Source organism: Simochromis diagramma, unplaced genomic scaffold (genome assembly GCF_900408965.1).
Source record: "Simochromis diagramma unplaced genomic scaffold, fSimDia1.1 OVJJ01000703.1, whole genome shotgun sequence".
In the NCBI taxonomy this organism is placed as follows: Eukaryota; Metazoa; Chordata; class Actinopteri; order Cichliformes; family Cichlidae; genus Simochromis; species Simochromis diagramma.
In genome coordinates, this window is record NW_024386914.1 from 339,428 (window position 1) to 354,957 (window position 15,530).

Consider the following 15,530-nt stretch of genomic DNA (forward strand, 5'->3'; position numbering starts at 1 on the left):
CGTTTTGACATTGATAAGGACAATGAGTTTTAGAAAGATGAACACTCTGCCCTAAAAATAACATTCATATTATTTAAACTGTCTGAGCTTTGATCAGTAATGTTTCATTTTGATGACACTCAACAGTTCTTTTGTTGTTTTGTTGCGATTTAACTGCATATAGGTTTGGTTTTGTGCAGAGCTGTGGGTTGAGCTGCATGTTTGTGTGCTCAGATTTTCTGGAGCCAGAGGTCATTTACTCCAATCTCCAGTAGTCGACCAGTCCAGCCAGTGGAGTCCAGCTGCTCTTCTCGTGTTGTCCTGTGGGTTTCATGAAGATGACTGATGGAAAATTTGAATGGACTGATAAAACATCTGTCTTCAGTTCAGATAGGAAACAAACAAATTAACTGCAACCACAGACTATAAACAGCATCGCTGCATTGTGTGGGTTACAAGCAGCAATTTATATGTCAGCCTTCAGAAACTCAATGAACTGTTTCATTATTAAATTAAAAGCATTCTGTGCTTTCAAACTCAAAATCGTGAAATTTGGTTTGATGAAAAAGAAAACATTTCATCATGTTTAGTCAGTTTAATTGAATTAATTGTTTGATTGAAATAATTCAACTCAGTCAATTCAGTTCCATTTGTATGGTAAATAAAAAGATCACAGCAACAGTCGCCCGGAGGTGCTCAAACTGGACAGCTCCCCTGATCCAGTCCAAAAAATTATAGAACCACAGTTAATCATGCTTCCATCAGATAGCATGTATTTTAAATGTGAAACATAGAGACAACGAACACAAAGAAGAACATAGACATGACGTTAGTTTTGTGGTTTATAAAGGCCTTCAGAGTCTGCTGCCATCTACTGCTAATACTGGGTGTTAGCAAATGAAAAACTACTTAATGTCTATATGTTGTGATACGTTTATAGTCAGTTATTCAGAGTGAAAATGTTTTTATTGTTGATGAAGGATTACCAGACTGAAAATACATCATATAAACTCTTACACATTTTTCTGTATCTCTCCCACATGTGATGAATACCTGTTACTGCAGTGGTCTCCAACCTTTTTTGCGCCACGGACCAGTTTATGCCCGACAATATTTTCACGGACCGGCCTTTAAGGTGTCGCGGATAAATACAACAAAATAAAACTAGTACCGGTACCGAAAAAAAAAGGTTTATTCATAACACAGGTGAAAAGACCCAGGAAAACCGAGTTAACGATCAAAACAGTAACAAAATAAGGCTGAAAACCGATAAAAACCCTGAGAACCATACATTTCACACCTGAGCCTCAACTCTCGCGGCCCGGTACCAAACGACTCACGGACCGGTACCGGTCCGAGGCCCGGGGGTTGGGGACCGCTGTGTTACTGGATGAATCTGAACATTCTTTGTTTAAATGTGACTCTTTGTTGGGGCAAAATAAACAAAAGGAACTGAACTGTTATCAAATGTTGTTCCACATTTTGCTTTAAGATAAGTTTCTGGATGACGTCCTACTGCCTGCTGAGGGTAAGCATAGGTGGGTTGGACATTCTTTCTTTTATTCCCAGTTCTAGGAATGTTTGAAATCTGGGAATGAAAACTAAAATAACTGGAACAGCAGCAGGAGACTGAGCTGGAGGCTGCTGTGAATCCTAAATCTGTTGTTTTTTTATGTTTTATTTTTGTTTGACGAACAGCAAGGAGGCCACTATCAATCCAGCAGATCCCTTTAACTCCCCTCCAATATTAACCTGTTTTAATAGGCAGTGTTGGGGATTAACGGAATACATGTACCAGCATTACGTATTTAAAACACAAAATATGAGTAACTGTATTCCGTTCCATTACCATTTAAATAGGTGATATTCAGAATACATTTACTTTGTTGAACTAAATAGAATACATGGTGGTCACTTCCTGTTCCATATGTTAGGCTATCCCCTCTCTATGCCTTCTCCAATTTTGTTTTTTTTTGGGGGGGGGGTTTCCCTTCCCGTTTGGAAAGATGCCCAACGGATTTACTTTACTTTGACCCAGGAGATGTTACCCTTTCCCCTGGGGTGCAGACAAGCAGATCGCCCCCGGCTCAGTAGTAGCAGAGAGGCTCGCATCCCAGAACCCAACCGGACGGCCAACACCTCCGCCCAGCCCTGATGGCTAACAGAGAACGGGGGTGTGTAAAGACCCCAAAACTCCCTCCACCTGCTCATATGTAGTGTTGCTGCGTGCTGTTCTAAATTTAAAACACGGGAGAGCAGCAGGTGTCAGCACAGCCTCAATGTCTACATGGATTTAAAATTGAGATGGGCACCAGCGCCAGAGGTGATTTTCAATACACAGACTGTCCTCTGGACGCCGTGTAATGTGCCCACCCAAAAGGCCCTGCATGTATGTGTTATGAGAGTGTGAGTAATGTGGATGTCTAAGTTGTGGAATAAAATTGAGGCACAGGTGGCCAGAAGGGGACAGAGGGAGGATGCCTCCCCTGCACCCTGGTGACACACCTGCACTCCAAGGCCCTGCATGTGTGGGTGGATGTGGTGGCGCGGGAAGAGGGAGTCAGTTCTCCCTTCTCCAATTTTGGCGATTAAATGCAGTTTAATGCAGGCACAGGTTTAGCTCAGTTGGCTGAGCATGTATGTAGTCATATATCACATGACTGAGAGCGGCCAGCCCGTGTTCAAGTACAACCCAGGACTCTTTCTTTCTTTTTTTTTCTTTTTTTAAAATATATTTTTAACCCTTGGATGCACAACCTACCAATACCTACACTCTTTCATGAGTGGGGTCAAAAATGACCCCAAATAGAAACAATGCATTTTGCTATAAACTCGGTTGTTATTCTTCAAAATCTTTAAAACGAAGAGTTGTAATATTTTCATATTTGAGGTATTCCTCATAAAACATGTTTGTGACATGAAGCCCTTTGCATTTTTATTTATTTTTTTCATGAATTTTAAGAAATTGCAGTTTTTGTATCACTTGTATCACTTTTGTATGCTTGCTCTGCATATACTGCAGAAGCTGGGTCTTCCCTCTGAAACGCACAAGTTGTTTATCCTCTGTAACACAATCACTGAGGATGAATTTCTGCCTGCAGTTGACCAGGAACAGGCCCCATATGTAGCAGAAAGCTGCCATGTGGTTTGTTTTCAGTCCATAGGCTCTGGTCCTCTTGTCATCAAAGTGCAAGAAACTGCGAATATCTTTAATGTCAGATTCTGAGTCAGTGCCTCCGATGGGCTCGTCATCCCATCCGTCCTGGATCATTTGTAGGCCAAGGTCCACAGCTGGCCTCATAGCAGCCATGTTACTTTAGATATTAAAAAAAATAATCAGAAAGGACAATGTTTGAAATGCACAGGAAACTATAAACAGGGCTGCACATAAATGGTCTGCAGGTGCACATTTGCTGTCAAAATAAAAGACGCACACCAGATAAGAAGTTGGGACGCTCGTTTGTGTAGATTAGATGTTCTGGAGGAGGACAGACATTTGTTCAGAACTCTTAAAGATGTCAAAAAAGCAAGCTCCGTAAGCAATTACTTTGGTGTTCCTCCACCGCAAAAGAAGCGCATATTCTCTGAATTTCCAGGAATACTTTTATTTTGACAGCGAATGCACACCTGCGGACCACTTATGTGCAGCCCTGACTATAAATCACGTATGTTACTGTGTAAAAATTAATTCCTGATCCATCAGAAGTGTAAGCGGGTCAGTCAGAGTTGCTAAGAATGAAAGTTTCATAGAAGATTCCACAGGAACTGCTTGGGGTCATTTTTGACCCCACTTGTGGAAGAGTGGGGTAGTGATACAAAAACTGCATTTTTTATAAATTAATGAAAAAATAAATAAAAATGCAAATGGACTCATATTACAAACATATTTTATGAGGAATACCTGGAATATGAATATATTACAACTTTGCATTTTAAAGATTTTGAAGAAAAACAACCCCTGGGGTCATTTTTGACCCCACGTGTGCATCTAAGGGTTAAACTCAATTTCAGTCTGGGATTAATACAGTTTCTCTGATTACTGTAAATCCAAACAAAACAAGCAATAAAGGCTGTAATGTAAGTGTCCTGTTAATGTTGGTGGCATCAGTTACACAATGGACCCAGAGCCAGCAGTCCACAGGCAGGAATGCATTTCCGACACCACTTCATAAGAAGAATGGGATCGGCGAAACTTCAGTATCTTCGATGTACTATTGCTGTGTGATTTTTATTACTATTAATGATGAATGCTCGTCACCGAGCTAACATTGTTAGCTGGGTTTGCTGAGGTTAGTTCATAGACTGCAGACTGTTAGGCCGTTTCTCAATACTCATGTACAAGAGTCCGTACTCACCTTTTCACTATTCCAGACTTCGTAAGTTGACACAGGAGTCCCGACTTCCCGAGAACGCAGAGCAACCCTTCTACAATTGGAACGGGAGTGTAGCTTTGGAAGTGAAGACCTTAAATGTTTCAAATGAAATGAAATCAACAACAATCAAAATAAGACAACACAAAGTTATTGCTGAGATTCAGTAATACAGACCATGTTTTCTGTCAGCTCTGTGTGACCTTTAAGCAGGAAGCGTCCTTTAAAAGTCATCAAATAACTGATTTATAACCATTTTTGTTTCAGCTATAAAGAGACCCATAAAGAGACCCATGTCACACCGTCTTATCTGAACATTATGGGGAGATACTCACTGACTCTGGGTGTTTTCTACAGTTACACATGCTCTGTGTGTGTGATGTGGTTTCTCTCAGACACATTCAGCTGGATTTCAGTCATATTAAAACTGTAACAGCATGCAGAGTTAATGTTTTGAGGATTTGCAAAAAAATATCTGGTAGTTTGAGAGCAGAAAGAAGAGATATCATAGCACCACATCAGCCAGAGCATGACATGTGGTCTGATCTCGTGCATTCACACGGTTTCTGTCCACGTTTCAGAGATTAAAACACAGAGAAGCTGGAACCTCTTGGTACTAAGACCAGGTCAGTTAACAGATACAGAAAAAAATGAAATACTTGCCTCTATCAACCTAAAAAACATTAATTTATTTATTTTAATTGGGAAATGGGGTGGTTGATAAGACGTTGTCAACAAAACTGCTGTCAGTTGTAGATTTTGCTTCAATCCAAGCTTCAGTTTCAGCATTAAAATTTTCTTTTTGCTTTATTTTAACCAAGAACTGAAACTTTCTCATGGTGTTCAGTGGAGAAGAAGCCACGACTCTGAGGCAGTCAAAGAGAAAGAGGAAGATGAAAAAGAGAAGGACAAAGATGAGGGTTTTACTTGATGTGACTCTGAACTGATCTCAGTGTTGGTCTGATGTCATTGAGCAGCAGGATGGAGGAAACGTCTCTGCTGTGTCTGCTCTGTAAGTTCACTCTGTGTTTTTCATGCCTCTGCTGTCTTGTTGAATGTGAAACTCTGAACTAACCTGAGTTTAATTTCTCTTTAGTTCTGATCTCACTGCTGAGCTGCACCACAAACCAAGGTCAGTAACCTTCTTCTGTCACTCTGTAAACCTGACTCACTCTCTCAAGAGGCTGCAAGAGGCTATTAAAACATGGTGAAAGAAAATGTATAAAAACAGATCAGTCTTATCTCACTCCTGCTGACACTCTCCATTATTTATATTTTATTTAAATAACCGACTTAACTTGTATCCTTGATGGGGTGTTGGAGAATTCATCATCCAGATACTCTTTTGTTCTGAGGGTGCACTGGGAACATCTGTCAGAGGCCTCACTCCACGAAATTTCAACTCCCACCTCCAGCATTGGTTTGATTGCTTTATAATGGAGGCTGGGGGCACTGAGCCAGATTGGACAATGTTCTGCACCTCTATTGCAGAGAATCCTGCAAGGTTGTTGGCACCTGTCTCTGCAGTCCCAGAACCAGATGATGGACACTGGAGCTGAAGGGAGCCGTCATGCAGGAGGAGTCTTACTTTTATTTATTAGTCTGTGGGACTCCAGAAGGAGATAACAGGTGCTGGCAGGACGAGCGGAGTGCGGCTTTGTAAATCTTAGGTTTGGGAGTTCAGTGGGACAATGAAACGTGACTTTTGGTCAGCGTCAAAGCGACTCTGGCAATTGTCAAATGATGCAGGAGAGGGAAGCGGTATTCTACAAACATTGTTCACAGTGTTGGTGGCAAGCTGCTAACCTCGACTGGGATTGATGAGATTCACCCTGAGTTCCTGAAGGCTCTGGATGTTGCAGGGCACCTCTAGGCTGCTGTAGGAGCATGTTGATGTCCCTGGGAAATTTCAGCTCAGAGTGCTTCCCCAGCAACCCAGACAAGCAGCACAAATTGGATGTACAGATGGACTTAACTTGTATTTGATATAAAAATGTAACAGCAGTAAATGCTAACTCTTAAAAAACAAACATAAAAAAACACCCCCCCCCCCAAAAAAAAAAAAAACAATGAATAAACATTCCAGTTATTCAGTTTGTTTCAATATTCAGTTTTCCTGAGAAACATGACTTTTCCCGCCTTGTCTGCACCACATTGCCTTCTTTTGCCCAAATTTCGAATCTCCCTAAAAAAGGAAAGTTTAGATGCTCATTCATTTACTGAGATGAACAGGAGATATTTGGAATTTCAGAGTCAATAAATTTGTGAACTTGGCTCTGCTCTGTAATGTGTTTCAGCTTCGCCATCATGGGCCACAGGATCGGGTTCTCGTGTATTGATTCAACCAAGCAAATCACACGCAAATATTATATATTCTCCCCCTTTCCTCACAGCTCGTCTGACTGTGAGTCCCAGCAGCTCTCAGTTCTTTAAAGGAGACTTTGTGTCTCTGATCTGTGAGGAGGACGACAGCTCTGCTGGATGGACTCTGAGGAGAAACACAAGCAGACGACAGAGGACTCAGTGTGGAGCTGACTGGGGAACATCAGCTGGTTCGTCCTGTGACATAAACTACATCTACCCATGGGACAGTGGAGTTTACTGGTGTGAGTCCAGAGAGGGTCCCATCAGTAACATGGTTAACCTGACAGTCACTGGTAAGCTGAGTGTGTGGAGTTAGTGTTGATGAAGCTGTGTGTAAATGGATGAAATGCTGTAGTTTGTCTCTGTGTTGAGGTGGATCAGTGATCCTGCAGAGTCCTGTCCTCCCTGTGATGGAGGGAGATGACGTCACTCTGCTCTGTAAAACAGAGACCACTCCCTCCAACCTCACAGCTGCTTTCTATAAAGATGGCTCCCTCATCAGGAAGCAGCCTACAGGTCACATGACCATCCAGCATGTTTCCAGGTCTGATGAAGGCCTCTACAAGTGTGACATCAGCGGTCATGGAGAGTCTCCATCCAGCTGGATCACTGTCACAGGTGAGGAGCTTCAGTCTGATTAAACCTCTAATTTAATGCACATGTTCACACTAACAACTACGATTTTCCTTTCAGATAAACCTACACCAACAGCTTCACCCACCACAACAACTTTGCTCACATCCACATCACTGTCCACCACAACAGCTCCAAACCCTGGCTGCTCCCTCTGCCATCCTAATTTCAGACTAGTCCTCCACCTGCTGGTGATCTGTCCATATTTGATCTCCACTCTCCTCTTGGTGTCTTTATATCAACACAGAGCCAAAGGTAAGTCTGTGAATCATTCACTGATCAATCAATATGCTGATGATAAATTCCTCTCTTTGTTTAAACTCTGTCTTCTCTTGGCCCACCCCACCAGGCTGAGCAGGGACTGGATGATGACTGTAATTACAACATCACTGCCATCAACAAAGAGCACCACATCTGAACCTCTCTGCCTTAACTTAAAATTAAATGTGTTCTGATGTTTCGAGCTGTGAATCAATTGGTTGCTTTTACTCCATGTTTTTGTAATGATTAAGTTTTTTACAGTGTGTGAGAACATCTGCCAGCACAGACACCAAAAGTGAAGGAGGACGTGCTTTCTGACGTTTTTGGTGTACCAGCCACATATAACTGATGTTTACTCACACGGTAACCATATTTTGTGTAAAATCAATAAACTAATTATCTTTGTTAGTCCTCAATTCTTCATGTTAAATTTGTGTGTGACAGAGGGCTGATGAAGACTGTGGTTTAGATGGAGCTCTGACTGAGGTATCTTTCAAAGTGGAGATGTGGAGGAGGTGGATTAAGTGAATTCGAGTCTAAAAGGAAAATGACAGAAGAGCACTGAGATTTAAACTGTGCAGAGTGGCAGCTGATTGGCTCAAAAAAAGGTTAAAAAGAAGATGATTGACTAGAGTAATGATGTCAGTATTGAGACTATGGCTGTGTGCATGCAGAAGTTGCAGTAAGCTGCAGTACCAGCAGAGGGAGATATTTTATTTCAAGCCAACATGAAAATAGTCAATGGCAAATCTTTAAACAGACATTATCAAAACATTAAATATAAAACACATATTAGCAGGCTAGCTTAATTGTTTCTGGCAAGTAAGGTCCCTAAAATGTAATCGTGCATTATTTGCTCACTTCTGACTACTTTTTATTGTAAATATATTCTTCTCCTGTCTGCATTGCAAGTTCTGCATGTGTGTCCATTTCACGTTTTCTCCCGGATGCAGTTGGTGGGTTTAGGTTTATTGGTGATTCTAAATTGCCCACAGATGTAAATGTGAGTGCAAATTTTTAAGCATTTAACCTATATGTTTAGGTCAAGTATTAGCCACAGTTATATCATAAGTTTATGCCACTTGTTGTATGAGCATCTGTTGATGCATACTGCAGGGTTAATGTGTGTGTTAGGGTGCGGCTGCTGCTGTTATGTAAGTCACCTAAAGGAATGGTTGTAAGGAAAGGTGGAGAAGATAGAACTAATGCTGCCATCTACAGACTGGGTGACTTAAACTCACCGATCACACACTGAGTGTGGATGTAGCTTATGCACAGTTTGAGGGTATTGTAATTTACTTCACTGCATTTTCTTGGTGTTCAATAAAGTTTTTGAGTTTTTGATGGTGCACCAGTCTGAGCACATGATGAAACCTCAGATTCAGGGATATGATGGGGCCTCATAATTCAAGACCTTTTACTGTATGAGGCAAGAGGGGGGGAATTTGGGAGCACATTTTTTTGAGGAAGGAAGCTGTTGTAATGGTGTAACTCTGAGAAGCAGATGAGTGCAGCTGCCTTACTGAAATAGGGTTTTCTTTACAGCTGTCTTCACTACTACAGTTAGTAGGATCATCCTTAGAACGGAAACAAAGAAAAGTACATTTTGACATATAATGAATTTTAAATGTAAATACAAAGACTTAACATATCTTTCCAGCAGCTTTGACAAACAAACAAATAGTTTAAAAATATATCATAGAGCAGCAATACATCACATTTTATTATAGTCACTATTGGAACTTAGGATGCCAAAGTCAAAGCTTTTAGGTATGTATGTTTATGCACTAATTATATGTTGTTAACATCATTACAGTGCCCAGTAGATTTATTTAAAAAATGAAATAACATTAAATTAACTTAAAAATTACATTAATATGAAAAAAAATATTATTAAGATCACTAATAAAAAAAAGTCCTCTCTCAGTGTACTTCCAACCAAAAGGCAACTAACAAAACCACATGTACATCTAATAAAAGATATAAATATTGAAACACTCCTCACAGGTGTGATATACTTATACAAATACTTAACAGCATTCATAGAATGGCTCTTCTCTACTATCCAATAATGTAAAATGCACCGTAGTTTTCCATATGCTTGGACAAAGGACTTATAACTGAATTTGTTCTCAGTGGAAATAACAATAACAAATTAAATGATTATCTACTAAAATTTGAATATCTGTCCTCATCAGCAAGTATTATCAGGAAAATTAATTATTTCAGTCACATAAAGAAAACATAATATAGTGAAAACCACAAACACATTACAATTCCTGATGGTTTGGGATGGAGTCAGCGTCCCGACCTGTATTGTTCTCCAGTTTGTCCCTGAGCGTGATTTTCCTCTGAAGAGGCTGTTAGATTTATATTCAGAGGGTGGGACATGTTAATATTCAGTAAATAATGACTGTGATTGTTCTCATTGTTTTTACTGTACCTGTAACAGCATTAATTAAGATCTGTAATCTACATTTTGACGCAGACAAATACTAAAGTGTTTCTTCTGAGGGTTTGGAGACCGTCTGACACAGAGCTGCTTCACAGAAGAAATGTGCAGATGTGGAATTCAGCTGTCGTTCAGCCTGTAGATGCCCCAGTGTGGATTTACGTCATGTACTAAATATTTGACTTAACAGCCTCCATAAAAGCACAGTTATCTTCACGAACGTTATTAATCTTCTTGGACGTCAGCAGCTGTAAAGTGTCCCAACTAACAAGAAACGTTCCCACAACATTCTTAAATGTGTTTGGGAACATTCAAGGTTAAAAGAGGTTCTATTATTAAACAAGAAAAATAAGTGTTACACAATGTTAGATGACATCAGTTAAAGAACATCATCATTTTTGAAAACCTGTCTACCTTGTGTTGGGATCCACGTTAAGGAGCCTCTGGCTCACTGGGTGCGTCAGCACTGAGGAATGCTTTTCTTTGACGTCTCAACACGTCATTCAGACATTTCTGCACCAAGTTCAGTTCCTGCTGCTCTAAAATATATTAATGGAGCCTTGAATACATGTTAGAAACACAGGTGAATGTTTCCTCACTCAAATGTCAGCCTGAGCTACAAACACAGATCTGAGTGCAGAATGAGATCTGATTGGTTTATACAGACATGACAGTTTGGCAGATTTACTTATGACCTCTGAGTAACAGCCTTTAAAATGCTGCATCACTAACAATAAGTGAACCTTTCTAAATTGTTTAAGCACACATTCAGAGCCAGCAGGAAGTAAAACCACAGAGAAAGAAGAGATCTGATCAGAAGACATGACTAACATCTCTGTGGACCAAGCTGTGTGTGGAAAGATTGAATCTATGTCTGTTTATCTCAGCGTAATCTTGAATGAAGCTGGAGCAAGTTCACATTTAAAACATGTAACACGTTACAGTATTCCTCTGTGTCTTTATAAACCTGTACAGGTTACAATGTCACTTTGTAATGGAGCTGTAAACCACATCATAGACACAGTGCCAGTGTTTACAGCATCTGTTTGTAGAAGCAAGCTCCTTGTGCTTCAGTGAAGTTGAGTCTAATCTTTAATTTTCAGCTGCTTTTCTGCTTCCAAGTGGTTGAAAAAATACACAAACAAAAAAAGACAAAAGCAAACAAACCATGACAGTACTTTAATGTCAGATATCTGAACTCAAACAGAATCACTTCAATACAAAACACCACAAGTTAGCGTTAATACATTCGCAAACATGTCAGGCTTTGTACACAGTTAATTTCCACGTTGTAAACATATACAGTATAATAACTTCTAAGTTTTGTGCTTCTCAATCCACTAAATCAGCAGTTCTCAAATATTTTCTCCTGTGTCTCATTTCAGGAACTGAATCATTGTCAATTAATCTTAAAAAAAAAAATAATGATGGAGATTAAATTTTATTCCCAGGTCACAGCATCAGCAGATACTTGTTTGTTTTGCACAAGCAGAGACTCAATGTTTACTGCTGGACTACAAACATGTGGAGTTGCAGATTAAAGGTTTTTATCAACAGGAAGCTGTTTTTGTTCTAGTTTTTGGACAAACTATGAAAAAAAACAAAATCAGCCATTTTTATCCTGGTTTCCAGACTCTGTCAACTGTGAAGGAGTATAAGCTTATGCTAACAGGCAGCTGGCATCAATAAGTGTTTGAGAGAGGAGCTATTAAAAGGAAGAACAGCTTCCTGTGGACACAGACCCTTACTCAGACATAATACAATCACATTAAAGATAAAAGGTAACAGACTGAGAGAAATGGCTGTATTTTAACCTGTCTATACAACCAAAATGTACAAAAACAACGTTACAGAAAGCCTAATTTGATCATGGTTAAATGTTACTGAATTGCTCTTAGTCTGGCTCATCACCTGGGACCTGTTTGTCATGGGAGACCCTACCAAGAGCTGAACGCTCCAGACAACTCAGCTCCCAGGATCGTCTGAGCTCACAAACCCCTCCACCACGATAAGGTGGCAATTCAAGGAGGGGGACATGCCTTGAATCCAACATGCCAAACACAACTCAGCTAATCACACGTGGGCTAGCTTAATGAGTGTGGCATGTGTCAGAAAAAGACATGTAAAATAAAATTCCCAGCTTGGGAAGAAATTACTGAAAACAAAAAACAGTGAATCAGGACAACAAACTCTTGTCAGGTGAGTCACAGTCGTCTGGTTCGTTTGTATCCTGATGTTTTTGTTTTTTGCATCTTCTGTAGATTAATATGCCAGTGATCGCAGCAACAACAACAACAAGCAGCACAGCTATTGGCAGAACAATCTCGAGTCCAATACGCTGACCTGCAGGTGAGAAACAGGTGTGAGGTGTCAGCTGTCAGGTAGGTGATGAGTGAAGAACAGAACAGAATCCATTTCCTCTTCAAACTGCTGTCAGACATTATCTACTGCACTCTGATCACATCACTCAGACCAGCTGCTTTCTACAAAGTCTCATCAACAACATCTTTAGAAACAAACATCAACAACCAGGAAGCAGCTTCACCTCTGATCACACACACACTCAACTCTACTCACTCACCTGGAGGATCAACAACACTCAGGTTGATGATGCAGATGGAATCACCGCCCAGATTAGCTCTCCTCCTGCGCTTTGTTCTTGGACTCATACGCATCTCGTATATCCCAGCATCAGCAGTCGTCACATCCTTCAGAATCAGAGACACGTCTCCATCCTTTATCTGTCTGTCCTCCAGATTCACCCGGTTCTTAAAAGATGGATGCTGCTTGAATAAGTCCAAGTGTCCATCCCGGTACAACAGGACATATTCTGTCTCCAGCTCAGGTTTGCTCCACTCTAGGCCATCGATGGTTTTGTTACCATTCAAAACTCGACATGGCAAAGTGACACTTTCACCAAACACAGCAGTAATATTTATCTGTTCTGAAAGGGAGACAAAAAAGGAGCAAAGGAAATGTTTATTTTTACCCCAGCTAAACAGTGTAAAGACCAACAGTCAGAGCTCAGCTGAACGGGACCAGAGTGTCCATTTGACACACTCATAATCACCCCAGTTTATGTTAAACCAAATAATAATAATGATAAAATATATAATACAAGTACATTTCAGGTGTAATTGAGGTATATAACAAATTTTCACTACAAACGTCAGTGTTTCAGGTGATGTACATTAAGCCCAGCACTCTGCAGGCCCCCAAAACCTCCTGTAATCAGTGTCTATTGGTGCCATTTTTAAAAACAAAAACTATGAAAACCTTTTATGAATGGAAATAAAGACCCAAGCAAATGTCACTTAATAAATTTCAACATGTTGAGCTGATATCCATCCAAAAAATAATATTTATATGCAGTAAACTACTGACTGATGCCTAGTTTGAGGTTTCTTTTCTTGTTTTTTTGAAACATGTTTTTGTCAGTGAGATTTAACTTGCTGAAGTCTAAACACACTTTACTTATTTTCTTATTAAATATTTGCTTATTAAACAAATTACAGGAAAGACACAGACAGCACTGAGTCACTGTGTTTACTTTAGCTATGTGGTCACACACTAATGGCTTATTTTGAGCAGGAAAAAGCGTTCTACAGATAATAAGGCTACGTTCACACTTGGCAGGTCTTAATGCTCAATTCCGATTTTTTGATCAATCCGACTTTTTTGTCTGCTTGTTCACACTACAAATAAAATGCGTCAGCAAAGGTGCTCTAGTGTGAACGCTTAAAGCGGTCCGCATGCGCAAAAGAAGATGTCACACACAACGCGCTCTATTTAGACCCAGAGCAAACAATATTGTTTGACTGATGAAACATAAAGACTTCGGACTTTACGTTTCCAATTTTTGCTTTAAGTTATTTTGCTATTTACATAATAATGTAGATAACCTAATAATTATTCTTATTGCTGTTTTAGAGGAGCGGTGCTTCAAAGGATAGTTGCAGATTTCTGTTAGAATCTGCAGAAAATACAGTACAAATTAAATGTTCACGTTTCTCCAACCTTGTCTTCCCAACAGTTTCAACAGGCCAGGAAGCGTTCACGATGTCTTCTCTGGCGCTGATAATTAGCGTCTGTCTTGTGTCAGTGACGTAAAAGACGGATTTAATGCGACATGACCATTCACACAGCAGTCGCTTTCTAAAACATCGGATATGTATCGGATTCAGCACCACATACGAAAGTGACCCAGATCGGATTTGAAAATATCGGATTTGTGCCGTTCACACTGTCATGACATGATCGGATATGGGTCGCATAGGGTCAAAAAAAGTCGGATTTGATGCGCTTTCGCTTATCATTAGAGTCAAACATAGGCTTAGTGCTTGGTGACAGTGTTAAATTAAAGTAAAACTGGCTCATAAATATAAAATTAAATATTTCAAACTCTCACTTCAAACTGAAACGCTCAGGCCGAGGCATTACATAACAGTGAGGTGACGTCGACACAATAGGGAATAAGGAAGTGGTTCTCAAGTGTGCTTATTAAATAAGAACTACTTTAACACACGTACACTGACATTTACCGAACTAACCTAAAATATTTCACTCAAGTGGGCCCACAGTCATTTCATATATCAGAAAACAGCTGAACTCACTAGCTGAGGAAGACTTGATGAAGATGACAAACACCAAAATCAACCAGAGCCAGACGGAAGACGTCGCACCAGACATCTCAGCTGTTCTAAAAACTGAACAGAAAAAAGATTAAAGATTAAATTAAATCTACCGAGTCCAGTTAGTTCAAACCTAAAACATAAAATGATCCGTTTTCGTTTATTTCCAGTCACTTTAGGCCTACTGTCTTTTTAGAAGAATCATCTAGAAAAACGTCACACAACAGGTGTCACGTCGACATAAGGTGTAAAAAACGCCACAAGTGACACAGAGGTTTTCATCATATGTTAAAGTCAAATTAAAACTGTCAGTAAACCAAGAACAAACCTTTCATCGAATCCATAAATGCCACAGTGACTGAACGAAGTGTTCCTTAGTTTTTATTCGCTCACACTAAGGCGTGCTCGTGATTTTCTTGTAGGCGGGACCTACCGCTGTCCTCAGGTAGCGATCCCGTAGCGTCCTGAATGTTCTGGAATCTTCCAGGTGAACCAGCAGCCGCAACTAGGCAGACAAACTGACTTTTATCTTTTGTTTAATAATTGTACTATAAACTAAACATGTTTCCACTTGTTAGCAGCCTATAATCAATTACTACTTAAAAATGTATAAATGAAAACTGTAAAACAAACAGAAAGTAAACAAAGCTCAATAAATAACTACCAAAGTAAAACAGGAGATCACAGCTGAGGGAACAGATAATCAGAGTATTTTATTGATCCCCAGGGGAAATGATGTAAACAGCTATATCCAGAAAATTAAAGGAAGAGTAATTATGCAAAAGCATGAACTTTTGCATAAGTATTTCCTAGTTTGGTAAAATTTGCCTGATGATGGAC

At 39.9% G+C, this 15,530-nt stretch overlaps 2 protein-coding genes across 2 annotated transcripts; one reads left to right on the top strand and one right to left on the bottom strand.

Annotated features, from left to right (window-relative positions):
- Nucleotides 1–6,656: 6,656 nt before the first annotated feature.
- Nucleotides 6,657–8,126, top strand: LOC120736364 (low affinity immunoglobulin gamma Fc region receptor III-like). Its single transcript, XM_040036407.1, has 5 exons — nucleotides 6,657–6,681; nucleotides 6,779–7,006; nucleotides 7,086–7,331; nucleotides 7,407–7,601; nucleotides 7,696–8,126. Exons 1-5 carry the CDS (start codon nucleotides 6,657–6,659, stop codon nucleotides 7,698–7,700), a joined length of 699 nt encoding a protein of 232 aa, XP_039892341.1. The 3' UTR covers nucleotides 7,701–8,126.
- A 3,097-nt stretch (nucleotides 8,127–11,223) lies between these two features.
- On the bottom strand, nucleotides 11,224–15,254 carry LOC120736337. The gene is made up of 4 exons (XM_040036382.1): nucleotides 15,019–15,254; nucleotides 14,673–14,765; nucleotides 12,641–13,003; nucleotides 11,224–12,402 (listed from the first exon to the last, which is right to left on the bottom strand). The coding sequence occupies exons 1-4, from the start codon at nucleotides 15,032–15,034 to the stop codon at nucleotides 12,236–12,238; spliced, it is 639 nt and encodes a 212-aa protein (XP_039892316.1). The 5' UTR covers nucleotides 15,035–15,254; the 3' UTR covers nucleotides 11,224–12,235.
- Between the last annotated feature and the right edge of the window lie 276 nt (nucleotides 15,255–15,530).